The sequence below is a fragment of the Poecile atricapillus genome, chromosome 1 (assembly GCF_030490865.1).
Source record: "Poecile atricapillus isolate bPoeAtr1 chromosome 1, bPoeAtr1.hap1, whole genome shotgun sequence".
NCBI classification, from domain to species: domain Eukaryota; kingdom Metazoa; phylum Chordata; class Aves; order Passeriformes; family Paridae; genus Poecile; species Poecile atricapillus.
The window spans coordinates 23,498,894-23,522,261 of record NC_081249.1 but is presented as its reverse complement, the minus strand read 5'-3'; the positions used below and the strand labels follow the sequence as shown (position 1 = coordinate 23,522,261).

General features: G+C 40.5%; 1 protein-coding gene across 1 annotated transcript; it reads right to left on the bottom strand.

Annotated features, from left to right (window-relative positions):
* Positions 1 to 3,881: 3,881 nt before the first annotated feature.
* Positions 3,882 to 22,848, bottom strand: MXRA5 (matrix remodeling associated 5). Its single transcript, XM_058859384.1, has 7 exons — positions 22,438 to 22,848; positions 20,088 to 20,303; positions 18,985 to 19,114; positions 18,253 to 18,643; positions 10,620 to 15,584; positions 9,066 to 9,966; positions 3,882 to 7,545 (listed from the first exon to the last, which is right to left on the bottom strand). Exons 1-7 carry the CDS (start codon positions 22,620 to 22,622, stop codon positions 5,634 to 5,636), a joined length of 8,700 nt encoding a protein of 2,899 aa, XP_058715367.1. The 5' UTR covers positions 22,623 to 22,848; the 3' UTR covers positions 3,882 to 5,633.
* Positions 22,849 to 23,368: the final 520 nt, after the last annotated feature.

The following is a 23,368-nucleotide window of genomic DNA, read 5'->3' as shown; positions in this document are numbered from 1 at the left end:
AGGCAAAGTAAAGTGCTTATTCAAGAGTAAGTAAAGACTCAGAGCTTCCCATGTGCTAAAGACTCTTGAAAAATAGGACTGTCCTCAATTACCACTACACTGCCTCTTTACTACTTACACTCTCTTTCACTTACTATTCCATCATCTATGGAACTCAACTTTCTTCCAGGTAAAAAGGTGGGGATGCTAAAAGAATGGGTGAACATTTTGGGTAGCCCTTGAGCCAGGCTCAACTGGTTTATGGCAGGTGAGATTCTAACTCAGATAATTACAAAAGCTACTATAATTTCTGTTAACTAACTGTTCTGTACTGGTGTTACTGGACTGAACCAGCAAGAAAACGTTTTCAGGAAAAAACTGTATCTTTTCTTAGGCCAACAGAAATAGCTGCAAAAATTATACACACCTTTGGGGCAAACAAATAAATTCTTAACTTTATACACCAAGAAATTGCAACAGCTCTAACAAACCATTTCTTCTGTAGGATGATAATCCTCCACAATCTACTTCATGTGCTTCCCCACTGTGTGCAGTGGCTTCTATCTTACCATCTTTTTCAGGAAACATGATTGAGGGATGATTAATGGGTTCTCTGTGAGGATTTACACTGCCTTTTATCATTCAAAACCCGCTGGGGTCAATTTGCAAACAATAAAAGGAAATTATATTAAAAGCTACACATATGCTTATACAGCTTTAAGGGTATTTTCATGGTAACTGGCTGCATTGAAAGATTGCAAATGCATTTCTGCAAATGTGCAGATAAATAAAACCCAGGCTAGGTAAAAGAAATACATAAAGTCCTTGCAGGTCCTTATTTCTGTTCTGGGCAACCCTGTGAATGCTGTGGTGTCAGACGCCTTTGTAAACCAAAGTATTTGAATGAGAAAAAGATCCTATCACATAGCTGCTTCTAGAAATCTCTCCACAAAAAATGTAGAAATCTCTCTCCACGAGATTTCCACCATAAAGATGTGGTCACAGTGGACCTATTATGTTCCCATATCTGTTATGTACTAAATGGCTAACAACCCCATAGATTATCATGCAGATTACACAGACAAAAATCACAAGCCTAGACAAAAGCTAGCAAACAAATCTTTCTTTTACAAATACATCTAATTAATAGGAAAACATAGGAAAGATAGGAATGCAATGAAACCCCAAATGAATGTAATAAACCCCCCAGTAAATATAAAGAAACACAAGATTTCTGAGTTTCTTGGACAAGGATGTTGATTACCTATTTCAGTTATCAGATTATACTTTATTTAACTGTCTCAAAATATGGGAATTTCAAAATTTTCTCAAGAAAATAAATAGTTAATAATACAGAAACATAATACAGTTAGAAAGTTTTCTTAGTACCTAGCCCAGAGCTGGCTCAAAGTTTCTCATACTAACCTCAGAGAGCCTGAAAAACAACACATCACTGTTTCTATAAAGACTACACATTGTCTTAACTGTTGCACTTAATATTTGGCCTTATTTTTCTTATGCAGAACAAACTCGTCTTATTTCACTCAGCACTATAGGTTATCTTTTCTAAATCACTTCCCTGGATTCTTTCCAATTTATTTGTATTTGACTGCAGAAAGAGTATGTTGGTTATGTTCATTCACACAGCCCTCTTGAAGAGATTTAAAAGTGATAAGGTTTTGTTTGGAATGTTATCTCGTCAGCTTGTTCAACTTCTACACCTTCTTCACTGCTTACTGTATGTGTATTCATTGTTTTCTTTTTGAATACAATTCTCACATTTTTATTTATTGGTGTGGGGGGAGTCATTATTTTTCATTTTCAATCATTTCACCAATCTAGAAAGATCACTCAGAATTGCAATTTGGTCCTATGTAATTTAATATTTTTAAATTTCGTAATATTGACATATTTTTGAAACGTCTTCTCTATACCTGATAGCCATTAATGAATGTGGGAAGGGCCCAGAGCTAAGCTGGCTTCAGTTGGCATGTTCTCCTAACTGAGAAGCAATTACTCATGACTTGTCTGTAACATCTATCTTCCCACTTTATAAATCACATTTCTTTAGTTCGTACATGAGGACATCATTTATGGCTGTGTCAAAAAATCTGCTAAAGTAAGATATACTGTATCAATCCTCTCTTCCCCATACTCTGGACTAAATACTTGTGCGAGAAGCTAACTAGATTGTTGTTACATGATTTATTACAGAAACATGCAGAGCAGCTGCTTCCTACCATTGTCATTCTACAGATGCTCTTAAATTGATTGTTTAGTAATGAGTTTAAGTACCTCTCTTAATACCAGAGTTTTCTGGTCCATGCTTTCTCAACTGCTGCTTTGGTATTTTCTATCATTCTTCTTCCACAATTGGACTTCACGAGCTTTTGAACATAATCACTAAAACATGCAAATGAACTCAATAATGTTCTAGGAATTTTATCAGATCTAGACATGAATACCCCGTTAAATTCCCTGTTTATTGCTTTTCTGGTCTATATGCCTACATCCATTTTGTTACTAGTTGCTAGTTGTGTTCTGAATATGGTCACAGTGAACCTCTTTTTGTGAAGGCCATTGCAAAAAATGTATCTACAACTGCAGTAATTTTCAATCTGCACAGTTGTAATAAATAAGACATCTAGTTATTCTGGTTCTCCAAATAGAAGATAAACAAATCTTTATTCTCCATTTACAAAGCAAAAGCAAGGAATGGTTTTCCTTTCCACGGAAACGATCCAGAACCTGCTTTTACTATCAAGTGAAAACTTAGAAACCTTCTCAAACTATGAACAAGCACCTAATTTCCCAGCATTCCCCAAATCAGAAAAGAACAAACTACATTGCCTTTAAATGCATGAGTCTTGCCTGGTCTGAAAAATGAATGAAGACTTCTGAAGAAAAAATATATTAATGAAATGTTGCATCCTCGAAAGTAATGTGAATTTGTCATTAACTTATTTAACACAACTTGTGCAGACAATTACCTAGAAATAAAGGAAGAAATTATAATTTAAATTCAGCGTCCTACAACTGCCTTCATTTGATGGATGATTTAGCATATGGAGTGGCACGCAGATTCACGCCCAAGGATGTAAGTCCTAGAATAGACTTAAGTTTCCCTGTGAATGTCTTTATTTCTACAAAAGGGACTCAAAATAGATATCCTGGACAACTGGTGTATCAGCAGAGACGGGGTATGACAGACACGACATATGGCCAAACACTGCTTGAGCATTCATTTGATGTTTTTAAGTTGTACTTGCATTTCTTTTGAAAGAAAATTATATTTTATAGGTCTCTCATTGGGAGTATATTTTCATAAAAGGGGTAAAGGCAACCATAATGGAAATTATAACACATGAAAAAAATGTTAAGTCCACTTCTGAAGGAATTTTGCAAGCATGCAAAATTTTTTTGACTTAAGAAACGTCTAGAGTCAAATCTTCAATTTCTTAGCCTCCAAAACTTCCATTGGCAGCTGTGAAAATTCTGGATTGAAGAATAAAACATGATCAGATGCTTTGTTTGATCCTAAAAGATCAAATGTTTGAATTTGAGTTCAGATTCTATTTTCTTCCCTTAACATAAAAAGAAATCTACTTAATAGAAATATACAGAAGTAATTCAGCACCCAAGAATACCTCTAAATTTACATAACTGTTAAGTGAAGGCTGGTCAAATGATTAAAAGTGCTTGACTCCTACTACAATGCCAAATTCTGACTTCAGACTCTTTTACAAGATTTATTATTATTATTAAATAATGTATGACTGTTTTCCAAATTGGAAAAACACTATAAAAATAAAAGATCTAAAGATGTATCTGATATTTTCAAGGAAAACAGCCAGATAAGAAAGTACCACATGGGCAATCCAGTTAAAAATCTTAAATGTCTCTTTTCTTTCTTCATTAACAACTCTCAGAAGCAGTTACATCCCTGACAGGTATTTAGGGACATGCTTCCCCTTGAGCATGGCTTAGTGATTTAGGGCCCAAGGGTTTAAACCATAAAAAAACCCCAAAACTAAGACATAATCAAATGCTATTTAATTAGGCAACATATCCACAACTTTTAATAAAGTTTGGTACAAACCACAGATTTTTAGCTTGCACTGAATTTTTGAAAAATAAGTTTTATAAAGTATTCTATAAATTTTACCCCATGTATCTTTAGCAATGCCCTTCTCATTTAATTCTATATTCCTGTTCTAATCACATACCTTTAAGTAGCTCAGTTCTGTTTATCATTATGATAAGTATACATTTTGCAACAGCTTACTATTTTCTAAATTGGATAAACTCGTGGGGGGAGAAAATCTTTGCTTTCAGCTTTTGCAAAATGTAAATATTAGCAAAATACTTTACATTACTGACATGTTTTGATCAACAGAGAAAATAAAAATAAAGCTTTTATCCTAACCATATTCTAAAACATGAGCATAAGTTTTATGAACAAGAAGAACTTTAAGAATTCGAGAATATCTGAGAGAATCCATATGTTTAAAGGTAAGATAACATTTGCAAAATTCTGATTGTTTTAGTTTGCTGAAACATGGGCATATTCAGTACCTTGTAGCACAAGAGATAAACCTTCATAAAATTATGCACATTATCCAGTAAACAGTCCTTGACTGCAGAAAAAGTATTGACATTGTAAATATTTGCTGAAATATACAAAAATTTCTATTAATAAATCACTTTTAAAAAGATAAAACAATTATACTAATTTGTCTCCCCTAAACCATCTATAAATGGATCAGGTAAAAATGGGTCAAATACAAGTACATATAACACTACATTACTTCGGGTTTTTTGACCTAATTCCATAGTCCCACTGTTTGGAGTTCCTTATTTAAAGAAAACAAACAACAAAAACAACCAGTGAATACATTCTTTGGAAAATATTTTTTTATTATAAAATGTACAGAATATTGACCTTAATATTATAAAACACTGTAATGTATCAGAGTCTTGTAAAGACCAATAATTTATAAAATGAGACCAAGGTCATTGTTACTCTTTCTAGTCTCATAGTCAGATTAAAAAATATATATAAAATATATAGTGAATTAATTGACCAGAGCATTCTTAGTAGCTGGCAAATGTATGTTCATATGTTAAGGTAGCTAATCTCTGCATGTATTTTTATTAAAATAGATCATTCTTATTTGCTAATTCAGTCTTTGATTTTGAAGAGCTGATAGAAGCAGGAACAGAAAGGTTAATAATCATATTCTATAAGCCTAGATTATGTAAAGGTGCTGCAGGGTATAAAGAAAATTATGTTTTACTGAAGTACTTCAATCACTGCAGCTCACTTGTTAACAGTTAATACTTCTTTGGTACTTTTAAGGTGCTTGTTAGAACAAGAAACAGCTTTGGACTATTGACAATGGAGTACTTTAGGTCTCAGATGCTATTGGATAGCATGAAAAACCACATTACACTGTCTTAACAATTTGAAGACCTTTTTCAATGTATTAGTCTTCTCAGTTCCAGACTTATTACCATATTGAGTACAAAAGAAAGGCAGATTAATTCCTTTTTTTTTCTCTCCTTAGCCATCGTTGCAAGCAGTACTTTCCTCATTGCACTCATTTGGCAGTGACTTGAACACCAGTATCCAGTCAAAGGCACTTGTTTCAATGCTAGAATATATGTATGTAGGTAGTTTTGGAATCACTGCCTAGTATGTTTTTAGCAGTGCATTTATAGAAGCCTGCATCCCTTTGAGTGGACTGCTGGATGACTAATGACCCCTGAGGATGGAGGAATTTGTTTCCATACAGACGGGATTGAGCTCCTGTTGTCAGATGTGATTTATCTGGAAGCTCCCATGTTATTTCAGCTTTAGGAATCCCAATGGCCATGCAGTTGAGTTTAACTGAATTTCCAGGTCTGGCATAAATGACAGGTGCTGGCTCACTGGTGATCCGAGGAGGATAGGCAATCACAATGACAGGCACAGTCATAACAGAAGTGCCATACTCTGTGGACACTTTGCACAGGTAAGTTCCCCTGTCAAACACAGAAGCCTCACGCACTGTCAATGAGCCATTCTCCATCAGGGAAAAGCGACCCACAGCCTGGGGGACATCCATAACCATTCCATTGGGCAGTGTCCAGGAGATCTGCGCCCGGTGGTTTGCCTGGGTGATGCAATGAAGCTGCAGAGTTTCTCCATTGATGATGCTCACCAGGTTGTTGTACTGGTTGCTAATTTCTGGCCTGAGTCCCACCTTCAGGAAGACTACTCGTTCCACATAACCTCCCGGGTTTCTGGCTGTACAGCGGTAGGTCCCAGCATCCCCGGCAGATAAGCTGCTGATGTGTAAGATCCCGTCCCTCTTATGGTAAAATCTGTGCAGGCGACTGCCACTCAGCACCTCAGAGCCATTGGGAAGGATCCAGCTTGTGCTGGGTTTGGGGTTGCCCTGGACTGAGCAGTTCAGATTGATGCTGTGCCCAGCAATAGCAGTGATCCTTTCACTGACAGGGTCTCTGAAGGAGGGTTTCTCCAAATGGTCTGTGATGAGGAGCTGCACAAGCAGTCTCGCTTCCCCGCCTTCATTCCGCCCAATGCACACGAGCTGCACAGCATCTGTCTGCCTCACCCCTCTGATGTCCAGCGTACCATTGCGATGCACAGTGATCCTGTTCCCATAGTAGGGAGCCGGTAAGATTACTCCTTCTGGAAAAGCCCATAAGACACGCGGAGCAGGGATGCCCTCAGCTTTGCAGTCAATAAGTTTCCGGCTGTCTCTGATGGCTGTCTCCCTCACAGATGTTATTGCACTGAGGTGACCATTGATTCTGGGAGGCTGAACATCAACATGGATCCAAACGATCTTCCGATCTTCTCCAGCACTGTTCCGTGCTACACAGGTATAGTTACCACTGTCAGACCTTTGGGCCTTTTGGATGAGAAGGGTGCCATCTCTGTATATCTGGTATTTGTCCGACAGTGCAGGAATAGGTCTGTTGGTTGGGGAAAGCCAGGTCACTTTGGGAGTGGGCTCTCCTTTGGCTTCACATGCTACTGTGACAACATCACCATAAGGTACATTAATAGTGATATATGTTTTGTTCCTGATGGTTGCAGGCTCTGCCACCACTTTGACCCGCACTTTCATTTCATCCTTCCCAATCTGGTTTTCAGCATAGCAGGTGTAGTCCCCTTCCTCTCTCAGTCCAACATCATTGAAATACAGGGTTCCGTTATCAAAGACCACGTACCGCTTTGTCCGGCTGCCGCTGTCATCTGACTGCATGAAGGTATTGATCATGCTGCCATCTGGAAGACCCCAGGAGATCTCTGGATTTGGCAGACCTGTGGCTACACAGTCGACTTTCAGGTCCCCTCCATACTTGACCTTGTGGTTATTGTCATTCTTATGTTCAATTTTTGCTGGTTTCATCATCACATTCACTTTGAGGACCACGTAGTCATCCCCTATCTTATTGCGGGCCACACACAAATAGTCTCCTGCATCTTTGTCTGTAACTGAATGAACAACCAAAGTCCCATTGCTGAATACTTTGATTCTAGTCTCCAAAGTGCTGTAAGGAAAGAAAAAAGAACATAAGCTACAAAATCACATTTTGGGTAAATCTGTGGGGGATTAACAACTCAACAGTATTAAAAAAAAAAAAAAGTAGGAGAGGAAAATTGCTTTTGTTAAATAATTAGATGGTCAGAAATTTCTAGGATATTCACCACCAAAAGGCAAATGGAAAAAAAATAATTCTACTCACTTGTAACTAAGTAATTCTGTTGTGTTTAATGACTTTAATGATGTTTTTGACCATTAAACATCCACTAAATACCAAATTATGGTGGTTTTAACTCTTCTGACTACATGTGCATTATTCTGTGACACTGAAATATGAGACCTCTGAATGATATAATCCACATGAGGCTGTATGGACCATAATGGAGTCTGGTACCTGAGTCTTCAGTCAAAAGCTAATAAAAATGAGGAACTTCCTCTGCCCTTGGATATAAAGATTAAACCTTTAGAAGAGTCACAATGAAGCAAAATGTTGCTAAGCTTTGAAATAAGGGAAAAAAAATTTCCAGTATGCTAAAAAAAGTCCTTTCCACTTCACTATAGAATTGGTGTATTCAGGTCAAAACCAACTTCCTCAGCAGCCACAGTTTTCTCCCCAAAGAAGATCTCCAGTATTTGAAAAGCAGCTCAAATAAAGATCATGAGGGAAAACAAAAAAGAAACGCAGTACTTTTTTGCTACCTCTATGAGGCATAAAATGCAATCTGGATTTTGTGCTATCTACAGGTTACCTAAATATAATTTTTGTCAATATAAAAAATTATGACTATGTTCAGCTTTGAAGAAAGTCGTTCCAAATTATGCATTTTAATTACACTGTGTTTATACACACTGTTTATAGTCTGTTTATTGTGCTCAAAGGTGAGCTATGAATAATTTATAGCACAGAAATTTGTTTTCAGACAAGTGTTAGGACAGTCATTGTAGGTTTGTAGAAGTGGTATTTTAATTGATATTGCACATATTGTAGAATGTATTGTTTTAGGCATTTATATGCAACCAGGTTTACACAGACCTTATTGTGGGGTAACATTTGTTATGCAAGACGTTAAAATGATTATGTTCATTTAAGTAATTACAAGTTGAATTATTTGCCCTGTATTTACTTTGTGTAATGATTTGCCTAAGAGATAAAATTCAATGATCAATTTCTCCTGGGGAAAAACAGGCACCTCTGCAACATTATTCTGACTAAGCACATTGGAACAAGCAGTACACAAGCTGTGTATCTAGACATTTTAATAAGTTTACAAGTGGTTATAAAAGACAAACAGTGGCAGCTTATTCTAAAAACTTGAAGCTAGCTTTTCAGGAGTAATACTGCTACCAAGAAAATTATGCTAAGATATAACTTGACTATCTTTTGATATAATCTCAAATTCTTTCTTAAGGATTGGGTGGATCATTCAAAACCCGCAGAAGTCAGGAATGAAACTTGTACTTGAGTGGGCTTTTCTCTAAGTTCATCTAAACTTCAACTTACCTGTGACACCCCAAATAGTAATTTACCTGTGAAGGGAATCAATCATCCTTTTGGAAGGCAACCTCCACAATATCCGAGGCCAAGGGTCACCAGAAGCACTACAGTCCAAATGCAGGATGCCACCGTATGTTACATCTGTTCTCTGAGGAGAGCTCCCAGTGATTTTAGCATTCGATGCGTGCTTTTTCACATGGAGTTGTACTGTTCTCCTGGCAGCTCCCACCATGTTAGCAGCAATGCACTCATAGGTCCCACTGTCCTTGGGGGAGACGTTGCGAATGTAAAGAGTCCCATTGGGAAAAACAAATAAATTCCCATTGACAAACTGAGAAGGTCGGATCTGCGTGCCATCAAAGACCACCCAGCGGATGTTGGGAGAAGGTGCTGCCTTGGCAGTGCAGTGGATGTTAATACTGCTACCAAGGGGCAAGGAAATGTTCTCTTGCTTATCCTGCTGGATGATGGGGGGTAAAGCTGCAATGTGAAGCCTCACTGCAACGCTGTCAGCTCCTGCAGCATTGCTTGCTACGCATTTGTAAACTCCTCGGTCTGAAAAAGTCGCTTGCTTGATAGACAAGGTTCGATTTTCATGAAGCATTATCCTGCTTTCTGTGGCTGTGACTGTCTGCAAAATCTTCCTATCTGGGAAAATCCATGAAATTAGTGGGCTTGGAGTCCCGCTAGCCTGACACTCCATTGCTATGGTCTCTCCAAAGTAGACTGTGACATCTCGATAGCGGGAAAGTAAAATTTTGGGCTGGTGGGCTAAAACTGTGAGCACAACAATCATTTTATCTATGCCGTGCAGGTTCTGAGCTGTGCATAAGTATTGCCCACGATCCTGAAGCTGAGCATTTCGGATAAGGAGAGTACCATTTTTCCAGACCTCAAACCTTTGTAACTTGCTGTTGGCTGTCATTAGAGCTCCTGTGAAGGTGAAAGGAAAGAAACAAAGAAAGAGAAAGTCAAAGGGTTTAAAATGTACATTATTGAAATAAAGAAGTCTTAGTGACGTTTTAGGTTTACTCAGCACCAATCACAACTTCAGAGGGCCTGCATCTTCTGACACTCTCCATAACTCAAATTAGTCTTTGTTTCTATTGCAGAACTAACCACTAACTTGCAAACATGGACAGTGTGGAAATTTTTGAAGGCCTTATGTTTTAGGATCCCTCTTAAATCTTTATGTAACTTTTCTGTTCCCTTTGCATATGGAGATGACACACACACCCCAATATTTAAGGTAGCAACATTAACAAACCCATTAACATACTGAAACTCGCAAGTGTTGCCATAATAAATTCTAACTGCTGAGAATAAGCAGAGTTGTCTGCTTTTCACAGCCAAAAAATTACCCTTCAAAAATGAACTCATTAAATAACAGAGGTTTTATTTTATTAAAAGAAACACTGCAAATCTATTATTACTTGTAATGATTAGTTGCAATTAATCATTTTCTCTACAATGATTATACATTACAGGAAGTATTTTTCAGCATTTTGAACTACTCCTGTGATCATGTTGCATTTCTGTGCAATACCCCTACAAACCATGGAAGAGCACATTTTTCTCCGTCTTACCTGTAGAGACTTTAGTCCAAGTAATAAAAGGCTTGGGTTCCCCAGCTGCATCACAAGGGATAGAAGCATCTGTTTCAGCAAGGATGGAGATGCTCTGAGATGCTTTTGTGATAATTTTAGGTCTTCCTCCATGTACCCTAAAATTAGTGGAAGGCTGAATTGCAGTTGAATTGTGTGGCATAATGCCTCCCATATAAGGAACCGATGGAAATTTTTGATGATGATGATGGACACTTTTAAAAGGATGAACTGTAGTGGTTATTTGTGGTTTTGTGCGCTGAGAGAGAAAGGCTGGAGGGGTGATCTTTAAAATCACTGGTGGTGGTGATGCAGTCGTCATGGTACGTGGCATTGGAGGCACTGGAATAGCTGTGGCTTTCTGCACTGTAATCCCAGTAGGTAAGACCTGAGCAACCTTCCTCTCATTTGTGTCTTTTGGCACTAGTTGACTAGGAATATTTGGTTTAGGATGCATATTTAGGTGAGGGAATATCCTTGTTCTGTTGAAAAGGAATGGTATTCTGGAACTGGGGTAATAGGGGATCCCTTGACTTGGTAGTCTCCCTGCTGTGCCTCTGTTATCTGGAACATGGTTATTTCCGAAATATCTTGAATTGTATCTGTTCTGACCCTGATTACTGAACTTGCTTTCAATTAATGGCTTTGTTTTGTGAAATGGAGAGGCTTGTGTTGGGGTAGCTGTTTCTCTCTGGGAAGCAAAAGTTTTTCTGTCCTGGATGGTATGTGCTGCATATGCTGTTATCTCTGGTTTGTTTGTGTAGTGAAGAGGCTGATGTGTTATAAAATAGCGAAGCGGGCCCTGTGTTACAGGAAGCTTCACTGTGCCTCTTACTGGAATGTGTTTTGGAGGCACAACAGGTGGTCTTTGGTTTATGCTTGGTATCATTCCAGCAGGTGGATGGGGAGGATTTGGATTAAGCAGTAAACTGTTGTTTGATTTGCTACTATACAACTCCTTGAATTGCTTCTCTTTTGACTGTATGCTAATCCTGTTTTGATTAGAGGAAGGAGTAGGGTGAACATTCTGGTTTGAGGTCATCACTATTTTGTCACCACCTGCTCCAATGTGTTTTGCTTCTGGCAGCCCTTCTTGATTGAAGGTATTGCTCTCCTTGGTGGTATAACGAAGAGAAGGATGTGAAGTGCTTGAAATGGAAGGGGGAAGACTGACAAGTTTTATAAATGGAATAAAAGCAGTGGATATAATAGGAGGCTTTTCAGTTGTCTGTGAATGAGGAAACACATGTAACATAGATTCCTTTCTATCCAAGGAAGACGGCTCTGTCCCAGCCTGGAGAGTAACAGATTTCTTTGTCTCTCTAACTGGAAAAGTTTGAGTTTCTGCAGTGCTGAAAGAGGAGGGTAAAGTAAATATCTCATACTGCTGAGGTGGCTCAGCTTTTGCTGGTGTTTCTACAGATACTGTAGGCTTCCATGGCTCCTTTGAAACTGAAAGGTCCTTGAAAACTTCTACTGTGCCAACAGGAATACTTAAGTCACTCACAGTGGGATACACCAGCTGGAATGTTCCAGCAGTTGTTTCATTAACCATGACTTCTAAGTCAAATAGGTTAGGCTCTTGAGATTTTGGTTTTGTTGACAGTATTGAGCTGTTCCTATATGCAGGAGAAGTTGCTGTCCTTGATTGTTCTGCCTTATGATCCACAGTTTTAGAATCTGCTTTCATGTCCTTCTCCACAGAGACATTGTCGAATGAGTGGATTGCTGGCACTTCACTTTGCTCTGGTTTCAGAGGTACACTTGGCTCTTTTGTGGGAAGCACATCATGTACAGCATATGATGATAAAATTGTGATGGGTGCAGTCACTGGAAGTTCAAAGGTTTCAGGGCTAGTAGGGTGTGTCACACTTTTAGCTTCAGGTGAAGTAGTGGGCCTAAAAGAGAAAGTTGTGATGACATCTCTGATTTTAGTAAATTTCTCTGTGACACCTGAATCAGGGATTAATGAAGAAGTAGGTTCCATGCGCTCCTTTTTCCTAGCCTGTATTTTGATATTTTTAAGATCAGGACTTTCAAGAGTTCCAAAAGAGGTTTTGGTAACAGCTTCAATTTCAGGTGTTCTTGTAATTATAGGCATTGCCTCTGTGGTTAAAACAACACGGGGCAAAGGCTTTGGTCTTTGTCGGATTCTGTTTGGCCTTCTCCTTCTCCCATAAGGCCTTTTTCTACCATGCTGAGTAATAAGTGAAGGCATGGTCTTTCTATACGGAGTTGTTGTGGGGGCCATTGTGGTCAATCTACTGATGGAAGAAGATGTTTCTAACCCCTCTGCTGTTTTATGAGGAGCATTAGCACTATGCAAAATGAATATGGGACCTTGTTTTGGAATAGCCAGGTTTCTATGTTCCTCTGTCTGAGAATTGTCTGCATGAATGCTGAACATGCTTTCTTGAGTCACCGCATTTCTGTGAGTTTCAGGTTCTTCTTTGCTCGGAACCCTGATGGGTGTGACAGCTGGAAAACTGTTACTTAAGTCTGCCATTTTTGTATGACTTGTGGATATTTTCTTGTGCTGGTATCCTCCATCATTGCTCTTTTCTCTAACAAATGGAAAAGTAGAAGAAGGAACAGTAGTAGTGCCTACAGAATCTGTTGGGATGATCCCATCAAACTGAGAAGGTGCCGAAGTTATGGTGTCAACACTAATTGGGCCCACTTCATTTAACTTCAAGCTTGTCTCCAAGGTGCTATGAAGATCCACAGTCTGAGACTCAAGGAGAGTAACATCAAGCGGTAGCTCAGCAAAAGCAGAATTTTCTTCAGATATAGAAGATACAGTCTTATCTACAGTTTCCACTGTGAATAAACTGGTCTGAACATTAGGGAAGTTTGTCACAATTTGTTTGGCTAGAGGTTCCTCAGTAAGGGCAACCGAATCATCTGTTCTGACATCAAGATGCTGTTCCCCTTGTGGCTGCAGAGTTGCAGAGACAGAAGTCAAATATGGACCTGATAAAGCAATTTCTACAGCGTCTATACTTGCAGGTGTTTCTAAAGCCCTGTGGTTGGAGAAGGGTTCAGTTTCTGACCTTATTAATATAGGCTGGACTGAAAACACTTCCGTGTTCTGTGAAACAGGGACTGAGAATTGCTCATCTTCACCCACAGGTAATGCATCAGCAGAGGAATCCACCACATCAGGTCCTGTCTCTGAGGGCGGAGGGCTGGCTAAGGGATAAGGAGTGGGAGTAGTTTCTTGCATGACTGATGGCAGTGAAGTTGTTACAGAGATGGCGGTAGCTGTTGTTCTAGGAAGATTCTTCCCACGGACCTTTGCCAAAATGTCAGCCCAATGCTGTGGATTAATCTGTTTGCTTGCCACATTAATTCTCCTTCGAGATTCAAATACTCTCCGGCCTTCTGCAACATTGCTGTCTTGGGTTTCATCTGTACTCTTCCAGATTTTCATTTTCCTTCTGCCCTTCTTCCCCTTTTTAATTTGAGCCTCGGGCACTTGTTCACTTTTTTGTTTAAAAGGTATTTCCCAGTCTTTTAGGCGGTTCTTTCTTCGTGGGAACTCCTCCACCCCTCCTGTCCCTGATCCCTCTTCATCATCTATGACCCGCCCTGTTGTTTTTGACAAACCTTTTGAGCCTGGGCGCTTCTTTAGTTTTATTCGTTTAAATGACCTGTCAGACACCATTTTATTTACTGTGACCCTTACAACAAACTGATCTGATCCCTGCTGATTGACAGCCACACACCTATAATGGCCACTATCAGTGACATGGCTCCTTGGAATAAGCAAAGTACCATTGGGCAGCATATAGCCTTTTGAAGAGTTTGATAAATCATTGAGTACCTGACTGTTTGGAAGAATCCAGCTCAACTGTGGATCTGGGATGGCAACTGCGTAACATGGCAAAGCTATTGGATCTCCAACGTTTTTTTCAACTCTCACTACATCTGAATCAGCTACCTGAATAGCTGCAGGCTGCACAAAAAGTCTGTAAGCCATTACATCCACATCATCTCTCACTTGGGCAATGCAGTGGTACACACCTCCATCAGTGTAACTCACTGCTTTGATTATTAGTTGGCCACTACTGAGAATGGAAAACCTACTGTCTTTCTCATTAAAAGGTGCCTGCAGTTTAGTTCCATCTGGAAAAAGCCACTGAATAGAGGGGCTCTCAGAAGCTTTCACACTGCAACTCAGCTGACACTCTGACCCTTCCACCACACTCTGTGCTGTCCTTGTGCTCTGATTTTGCTCTATCATTACCCAGTTTCTCTGCTGCCTGGTGGTTTTGGTATGAATTGTCTGAGAAAACACAGTAAAAAAAGATAGCACCACTTTTTTCCCTGTACTCTGGCGCCTGTTTAATTGTATGTTTATAAGAGGCTGCATCACCCAGGAAGGCTCAGCCTGTATTTGAGCTTTTACCCCTGTGTAGTAAAGAGCATCATAATCTGAGCCTTGCCTGTACTGATAGCTTATTTTTGGCTCTTTTCTGAGCATAAGTTCCCTCTCTAATTTGACAGGTACTTCACTGTAGTAAGCTATAAGCTTCCATAGTTTTTCATAGTTTTCTCGATTCATTGGACATTCAAAATCCAGTGCAATTGTGGCATTTATATCTATCTCCTGAGTCTGGATTTGATTCCACTGAATTTTGGTAGAATCTGTTGGTTTTTTGATTTCACAGGTCAGGTGGATTATATTGCCATGCTCATCAGTCATATTTAGAGCAATGTTCCATGGTGAGGACCGAAGCTCTTCCAGAGGGAGTTCATAACTGTCACTATCTTCCTCATCTTGAGTACTGCTATTTTGCCTCAGTGAGGACTGAATGACAGGCTTCCTACAGGAAATATCTTTCAAGTTCTGAATGTCTTCTTTCTGTAGTTGTTTTGGGCTGCTGCACTTAGCACACAGCTGTCCCCCTTCATAGGCTTTATCCTTTTTGCATTTTAAAACACCTGAAAAAAATAAAATTGAAAAAAGAAAATAAGAGGGAAAACAATAGGTAAATAAACTGAAAAACTCTGTTCTAGACAACTCTCAGAAGTATGAAATAAACTTCACGAAGATTGCATCACGTCACATGACACATAAGGCAAGACTTATAGAATGTCACCTCTTTGTTTTACAGCTGAATGTGCATCTGATTCTCAATCTGACAAGGATTTCTTCTGAATCTTCTCTTAATGGCAGGATTGAATGCTCCATCCCTCTGAAATTTAGATTCACTGCCTCTGAATTAAATGCCTACAAACGGAAGTGCGCAGGGCAACACTTAAATCAGCAACAAGCTACTCTGTGTCAAAAAGTCTGCATTTGTACAGCGACAGCCTAACTTGTGGATCTAATGTGAAGAGGAGAGGGACCTTTCAGCTTTCAGAAATACAGAGTTTACCAGAGAAATGCTGGACTTCCTCATTAAATAATCCAGGAAACTCTTTTTTTCTTCTCTGTTGATTAAGAACAGTACTGGCAGTGCACAAAACATTTTACTGTAGCTACCAAAATGGGCTGATTAGTTCTTGCACTTGCAAGATATTAATCAGCAGGAGAAAAAAAAAAAAAAAAAAAAAAAAGTGCCACTTCTTCCCTGACCTCTGAAACAACTGTAAACTTTGTAATAATACAAAAAACTTAAAAGAGAGGAGAGCTAGACCAGGAAAACTAGTCTTGACTCCTATCTTCTGTCAATGCAAACTTGTTGTCTGCAAAGTAACAATCATATATTTATTACACTGTTCTGCTCACTTGAACGTTAAATGTCACCTTAGGTATTTCATTTGTGGAAGCATATAGTAGATTAAATGTATTACAGTTATTCTGGGAATAAGTATCATCCTGAAGAATGAGGGATCTCTGAATGAATGAACAATAATTACATTATAGAGAGTTATAAGGAAAAATGTCAGGAGAAAGGGAAATGCACAGCAAATCCTCATACCATTATTTTAATAGAAAATATATGCTTTGCTAATCTGAAAAATCAGTTTTTTTAAAAAAGGTCTTACAAATGGAATACATATATATATATATATTTGCAGTTTGCTACTTGCAGATTCAAACGGTTTTTCAAAGATAAGGAAAAACCAGTCCACAATCGACTTGTAGGCGAAAAAATTTAGAAAAATGTAGAAAAAATTTAATAACTCTTTCTGGACAGAATTCCCAAAGAAGCTAATGTTACAGTCATATACAGATACAAAATCTGTCATATGTGAAAAAGGCATGGATAAATTATTCCTCCTTCCAAAAATCATTACTATTTTAGTATGAAGAGGTAACTTAACATTACTGTTTTAGTATAAAGAGGTAACAGTGCTAGCAAACCAGCACTGCACTAAGAAAGGAATGTTCAGCTAATATCTAATAACTTATATTAAAGTTATTTAATTTTTACATATTTATATATTTATTTTTATATTATATTTATATTTATATAATATATTTACATATATTTACATATACCCATTACACAGGCACACACACATTTTGGATCAAGAACAGAATATAAGAATATTAAAATGTAAACTAGTGAAATACAGTATTTAAGTCAGATGACTCAAGTACCTGTTTAGTCAGGAAGATTTATATTACTCATTCAAGCATTGCACATTCTTAAAAAGCACCATCTTGCAGTCAAGTGCAAAATTGCAATTAATTAAATATTCTAAGATGACAAGACCCACCATCATTCACCATATGCACTCCAAAATCATTGTACAAACCTTGTCACTCATTTGAGACATCTTCTGTTACAACTAAATGCCAACTCCCTCTTAATATTTTAGGAGTAGCTCTGGTGTGACACCAGTTCCTCTGCTGAACTGAGATGCCCAAACTGAAAACTGACACTCAAATCCCTCCTCATTTAGTGTATTCCTGATACATTACAGAGGCATTATAAAACTCTTCTTTTGCTTCTGTACACAATCAGAAGTGTTCCAGCCTAGGCATTAGGATACTGATCTCTAAGTCTGAATGAAGATAGACAAGTTATTTTATGAAAAAATTACATGGTTGAAAATGGATACATTGCAAGTACTTGAAAATACTTCAAATAGATTTGCTCCATCATAAAAGGAAGTTGTGGTCAATGAAGAAACATGAATGGACATGAAGAACGCATACTACAGCCTTAATGTTAATAGATTCAAAGTTAGAGTGGGCTTAACCAGGAATTTGGTAACCTGATTTCTTGCCTTCCTTAGACAAACAAGTTCAAATCCAATGTTTCCACCTTCCATGAGAGCATATAGTCAGTAGCTTCACTGGTTGAGGACAATTGGCAGCCCTCAGCCAAAGGTGTACTGCTGTGCAAGCAAATGCAGCCCAAGGTTATAACCCCTTTACAGTTATAAACCTCACTACCACTTCCATCATCCCAAATGTAATGGCTAATTTCTTTGCTCTTAAATACATATTTTTATCTAATGAAACAAAACTGCTTTCTTTTTACAGTGTTTTTTAAATACACCCATTTATTGAATAGTAACAGGATTTAACACTGCACACAGACATCATGTAGGTAATAACACTCAGGAAGTAACAAAACCACCAACACACAAAACAGGAAAAAAAAAAATCAATGTTATGAGTTCAATAAAAACTGGTAGCTTATGTTCCTACCTCCAGAAACTTCATTCCATTCAAGGAGCCACTTCAAACTGCAGTCACAGGCCCATGGATTTCCATGAAGGTAAAGATTTTCCAGCAGTGGCATGCCTTGAAACATCTCTGCAGGTAAGGTCCTAAGTGCATTTTCAGATAGGTAGAGATGTCTTACTGTTGACAATTTGAAATAATCAAGGACCATAAATGTTGAAAAGGTGTTGGGGTGAAGCTGCTGGAGTAAATTTCCTTCTAGGTGGACAAGTCTTAGAGAAGTTAAACCATTAAAAGCATTTGGATGAATAAACTCAATTCTGTTGTGGTCCATGTGCAGCCTCATTAAGCTTGAAAGTCCTTGGAGAGTTTGGCTGGTTATGGCTTTCAATTTGTTGTAACTAATTTTAAAAACCTAAACAAAAATTAAAAAAAAAACCAAAACAAAAACAACCAAAAAACAAAACAAAAAACAGAGATTATTTTTTTTTATCCAATTAGAATAGCAATCAAGCAAATTTTTTCCTCCCACCTCCAAATCTTTTGCACCACTGAAAAATCATATGCTGGTCAGAGGTAGAATAAAACTGAGTGGTAGTTGGCATTATCAAGTTAGACACAGGCATAGTTAATAGATATCCAATGCATTTTGGGGGAAAATGTTATGTTAATCCTACAATGGCACTATAAAGAACACTTATTTTTGTTTTCTGTAATTCATGGAAGTTTTGAAATTTAGGAAAACCGAAGAATTACCTGCAGAGACACAAGATCTTTCAAAGCACCATTAGGAATATTCTGAATGTCATTTCCATGTATCATGAGCAATTCCAATTTTGTAAGTCCTGCAAAGGAGTTTTCATATACAGACTGTATACTGTTGAACCTGGGGAAAAAAAAAAAATCACACATGCAGTTACAATTTATACACTGACTGTCACAGACAGCAAATGTAAAATTAGTATAACCTAACTTTCAGGAAAAACTGGAGGGACCTTAATGCACCATCAAAAGGCCAGAAGTTACTGAAAGACTCTTACAAGGTCCAAGCATACTTAGTTCATGTTTACATTAAGATTTCTTTTAACTCACTTTGCGGCACTTTAGCCATAAATTAGGAGTAAAAGTAATAAATAGGCGTTTAAGTTCTAATAGTTGTCAGTATATTTTTCCATGTAACTCAGTTTATAGAATGGAAATAAGTTAATGGCCTGTGGCCAAACCATGATGCTATGGAGCCTGGCAAACTAGACAGGCTGCAGTGTTGCCAAAGCAGCATTTAACAATAAATAAATAGAGATTTGGAGAGTAAACATTAAAAATGGGTTATCTCCCAAACAGTACAAGAAGCAGTGAGTCACATCCTGCTTCACTTACTGTTACAACATGTAATTTGCTACATTAACTAAATACATAAGATCTAGGAATTGACCTTACAATTACATCATTCGAGCCCTGAAACTCTTCTTAGATAAGAAATACAGAAAAATCTACTCTTTGAAAAATAAATCAGTTTTGCTTTGGAAAAGCAAATCAGGCTTTATTTGCCAATTTGGAAGAGTTACATTTGGTGGCCTAAGTCTACATTTGCATTTTTCATATGTATATGAAATTCATACCATGATATAAATATTTATTTGAAGGTAACAGTAACTTTTGTTTGAGACAAAAAGGCTGAGCTAAGTTCTCCATGCCAGAAGCCGTAGTGATTGAAATCCAGCACCAACAGGTAAGTACCCATCCCTGCAATTCTGCTTAAGAAGTACACACAGAGATCCTGGTTTGCCACATGAGCACAAAGCACTCCAGGTTTCTGCACTAAGAACATAAAACTGTTTGCTCCAAGCTGCCATACGAACCCAAAGTTGATTCTTTCCACGTGTTTGGGGATACGTGCCGGCACGGCTGCCAGGGAGCGGAAGGTGCAGTGGACCTCAGTGGGGAGGTAGCAGGCGCAGGGCTGGGGGCAGCCCAGGGCGCCCAGCGGCAGCCCCAGTCCCAGCATCAGCACCACGGAGAGCGCTCCAGCCGCCACCCAATCCCCCATCTTGTCGCCTCCCCTCGCCTGGCTCCTCCTGCATTGTTGTGGGACAGGGAGGAAGAAAAGAAAGAAATTATGGTTTTTTAAAAACTTTTATATACTCTTTATATATTTTAAACTCTTTATATACCTAACGGTTACCTGCATTGTCTAGAAAGTCTGTAGACAATCAAGGCCACGTTCAATTGGAAAGCCATTATCTTTATTCCATGTAATTTTCTGCTTCATGTCAATTTTTCCCCCATTATGCACTTTTACTAAATACGTATTCTAAAAAAGTGATGCTATCTCCCCATGGTAAAATATTTTATAGGCTTATTCTGTACACCAAGTATAGTACTCATCTCACAATGAAACTAGAAAACTTCTAGGAAAAAATCTAGCTCAAGCAAATTGCCAGAGTTCCCTCTACAGTCAATGAAAGAAAAACAAAAACAAAACAAGCCATAATCACTTGAAGATCAATAGTATCAGTTATTGTACCTCATCAGATAACTAGAAATAGTGCAATTGAGCTGCATTAGGTACCAAATTAGCAAACTCATATCACCTAGCTGCCTAATTTTTTAGCAGGCTACTAAATTTTGGTAGGGTAAAATGTGGCTCAATGAATCTCATTCATAATAGATGTAGGAAATGATTGAGATATAAAGGGAAAGAAAGAATTAGTTTGCCATAGGATCTAGACTCTGTCATCCTTTGCCATGGGTTGCTCTGTGATGTTGGATACACTCTTACATTGCAATCTAAACCAAACAGTTATTATGTCTGATCAGAAATTACAAAATTAGACCATTTGTTTAAAAGCATAAGCACAGACCTCAGAGGAAAAGTTTATAATAAGTCTACCAATACCCAAGTTCAGATTTTTGGAAATGCGTGTCGAAGTCTGCATGGCTAGAACCATGGAGAGTCATTTAAAGAAGCTCAGAAAAGAAAACACAAGTTTTCCAGGTTTCAAGACCTTGAGCACTAGCAATTTCTGAAAAACAAATCATTTATGCAACGTCTTATTAATGATTAAGCACCCTAACTCCGGACGAATGACTAAAACATTCCTATTCATATTCCTACCAACAGAAGAATTTGAAAGCCTTTCAAATTAAAGCCATACAAGAATACAGGCTGCTATTAGTAACAGAAATTTAATATTCCTGCTTTTGTACAACACCACAACAATGACAGAAAGGCATTCACTTGTACCAGGTATTATTAGTTCCATTAGTTACTTGCTTGTAGTATAACAGTCAGATTTTCTTAGGTCTGCAAGCAACAAGATGCACATTTTCCCCCTAAGATTACCATGTGCAAACCATTACAGTTCAAACGAGAGGCTTGTTGGGATGAAGTTTTCCCAAATATACGTGGTCAAGTTAATGAGACGTTTAGCATTCTTTAAAAGACAAATAGCTTGTAATTTGTTTAAGACTTTTCAGGTGCTGTTTTTCTTATATTGTCCTTAATGAAAATTCCTTCTAGAAAACAGCCTACCATTTCGATTCCTTTTGTGAGAGGTCCCTTTCAGGACATGTTCATTGAGGTGAAGAGGAGACTGCAGTGACCTGTGACCTGGGGAAGGGTCTGCCGGCGGGACTTACCGCGCTGTGCCCGTGCCCAGCCGGGGCCGCTCCCCCGGGACTCGCCGGGATCTGCTCCGGCCGCGCCGCCCCGCCCTGCCGCACGGGGGCGCTCTCGGCCGCCTCGCCGCCATTGGCTGCCTCCACCGCCCCGCGCAGCACGCCGGCCAATGGGCTGCGGCCCCGCCCCCGGGAGGCGGGGCGTGGGCGGCTCCCGGCGGGCGGGGGCGGCCGGCGCTGCGCGGCGCGGGCCGTGTGCCAGCAGCGGCTGTGGTGGAGAGGGCTGCGGGGGAGCCCTAGTCCCCTCGCCTCCGTGTTTCTTTCTGCCGTACCGGAGGACAGATGCTTCCCATTAGCGAAGAACGTACCCGCCGGACCGGGCGACGGGAGCGCTCGGGCAGAAGGAGGGCGCCGACACACGGTGGCACCGCCTGCGGGACGCCCGACGGCCGCCGGCCAGGCAACCGCACAGCCCACCCGCCTCCCCGCGCAGTCCTTCAGGGGAACCCCAGAACCCAGCCCAACCCCAGAACCCAGCCCAACCCGCACCCGACCGCGCTCCGGCAGCGGGGGCCGTGCGCTGCTCCTTACCTGCGGCCGGGCCAGGCGCTCTCAGCAGGCGCTGCCCGCCGCTCCCGATGCTCCGGGGCGCTGCGGCCGGCCGGCGGCGCGGAGCCGGCGGTCACCTGGACCCCGGTCTCCCCTCCGGCACCGGCTCGCCGGGGCTCATCGCTGCCTGCGGTGGTCCGCCTCGACGCCGACTTAGGATTCCTCATCGCCCGTCATCCTGCGGGATCCGCCGCCGCGGCTGGCTCCCCCCGAACAAGCATAAGCGATGCGCGGCAGCCGGGCAGGCACCGCCGGGTGCTGGTTTGTATTGACTGCTATTGTCTCCGAGCGCTCCCCTTCTCCGGGTGCCCCGAGAAGTCCCGCCGAAAGTCGGGACGCCGCAAGCGCTCAGCCCCGGCGGGAGCCCAGCGGGTCGCTCCGGGCGCTGCGGCAGCTCCGTGGGCCAGCGGGCGGGCGGGCGATGCGGGCGGCCCCGCGCCGCCGGACGGGCTGCCTGGGCGCGCAGCTCTTCCCGCGGCGGCAGCGTCCCGCCGCCCGCCGCCGCATGGGGACGAGGGATGCGGGTGCCGGGGCGCCGCGCTCCGCCCGCCTCCCCGCGCCGGGCGCTGTGCAGGGGGAGGGCGCGGCGCAGCGGCTCCTCTTGCGGGGTGGGCGGCCCCTCCGGGGAGGGGGCGGCTGCGGGCGGGCCCGTGCCAGGGGCGGGGGTGGGTAAAACAGGCTCCGGAGCCGGCGGACAGGGGTCGCGGCAGTTGCGGTTTCGCGTGGGTTCGGGACCTGAAGCTTACGGAAAGTTTGTCTCTGGGACCTGGGCACATCCAGCACAGTTGAAGCACTCAGATGTGCAGCTATGCCTCTTGTGCGCTCACGCTCCCGTATGCACACAGGAGTTCAGCACGTAATCCTTAAACTGGACCGACCAGTTTGGGATTCTTTCTCTTCCTATGGTGATATG

Coding starts and splice junctions, on each gene's coding strand:
- MXRA5 (XM_058859384.1), bottom strand. CDS start 22,622: ATGAGGAATCCTAAGTCGGCGTCGAGGCGGACCACCGCAGGCAGCGAT. Junction 15,585..18,252: donor ATGGAATGAAGTTTCTGGAG/GTAGGAACATAA, acceptor TATTTTTTTCAG/GTGTTTTAAAATGCAAAAAG. Junction 7,546..9,065: donor ATGATTGATTCCCTTCACAG/GTAAATTACTAT, acceptor CTTTCCTTACAG/CACTTTGGAGACTAGAATCA.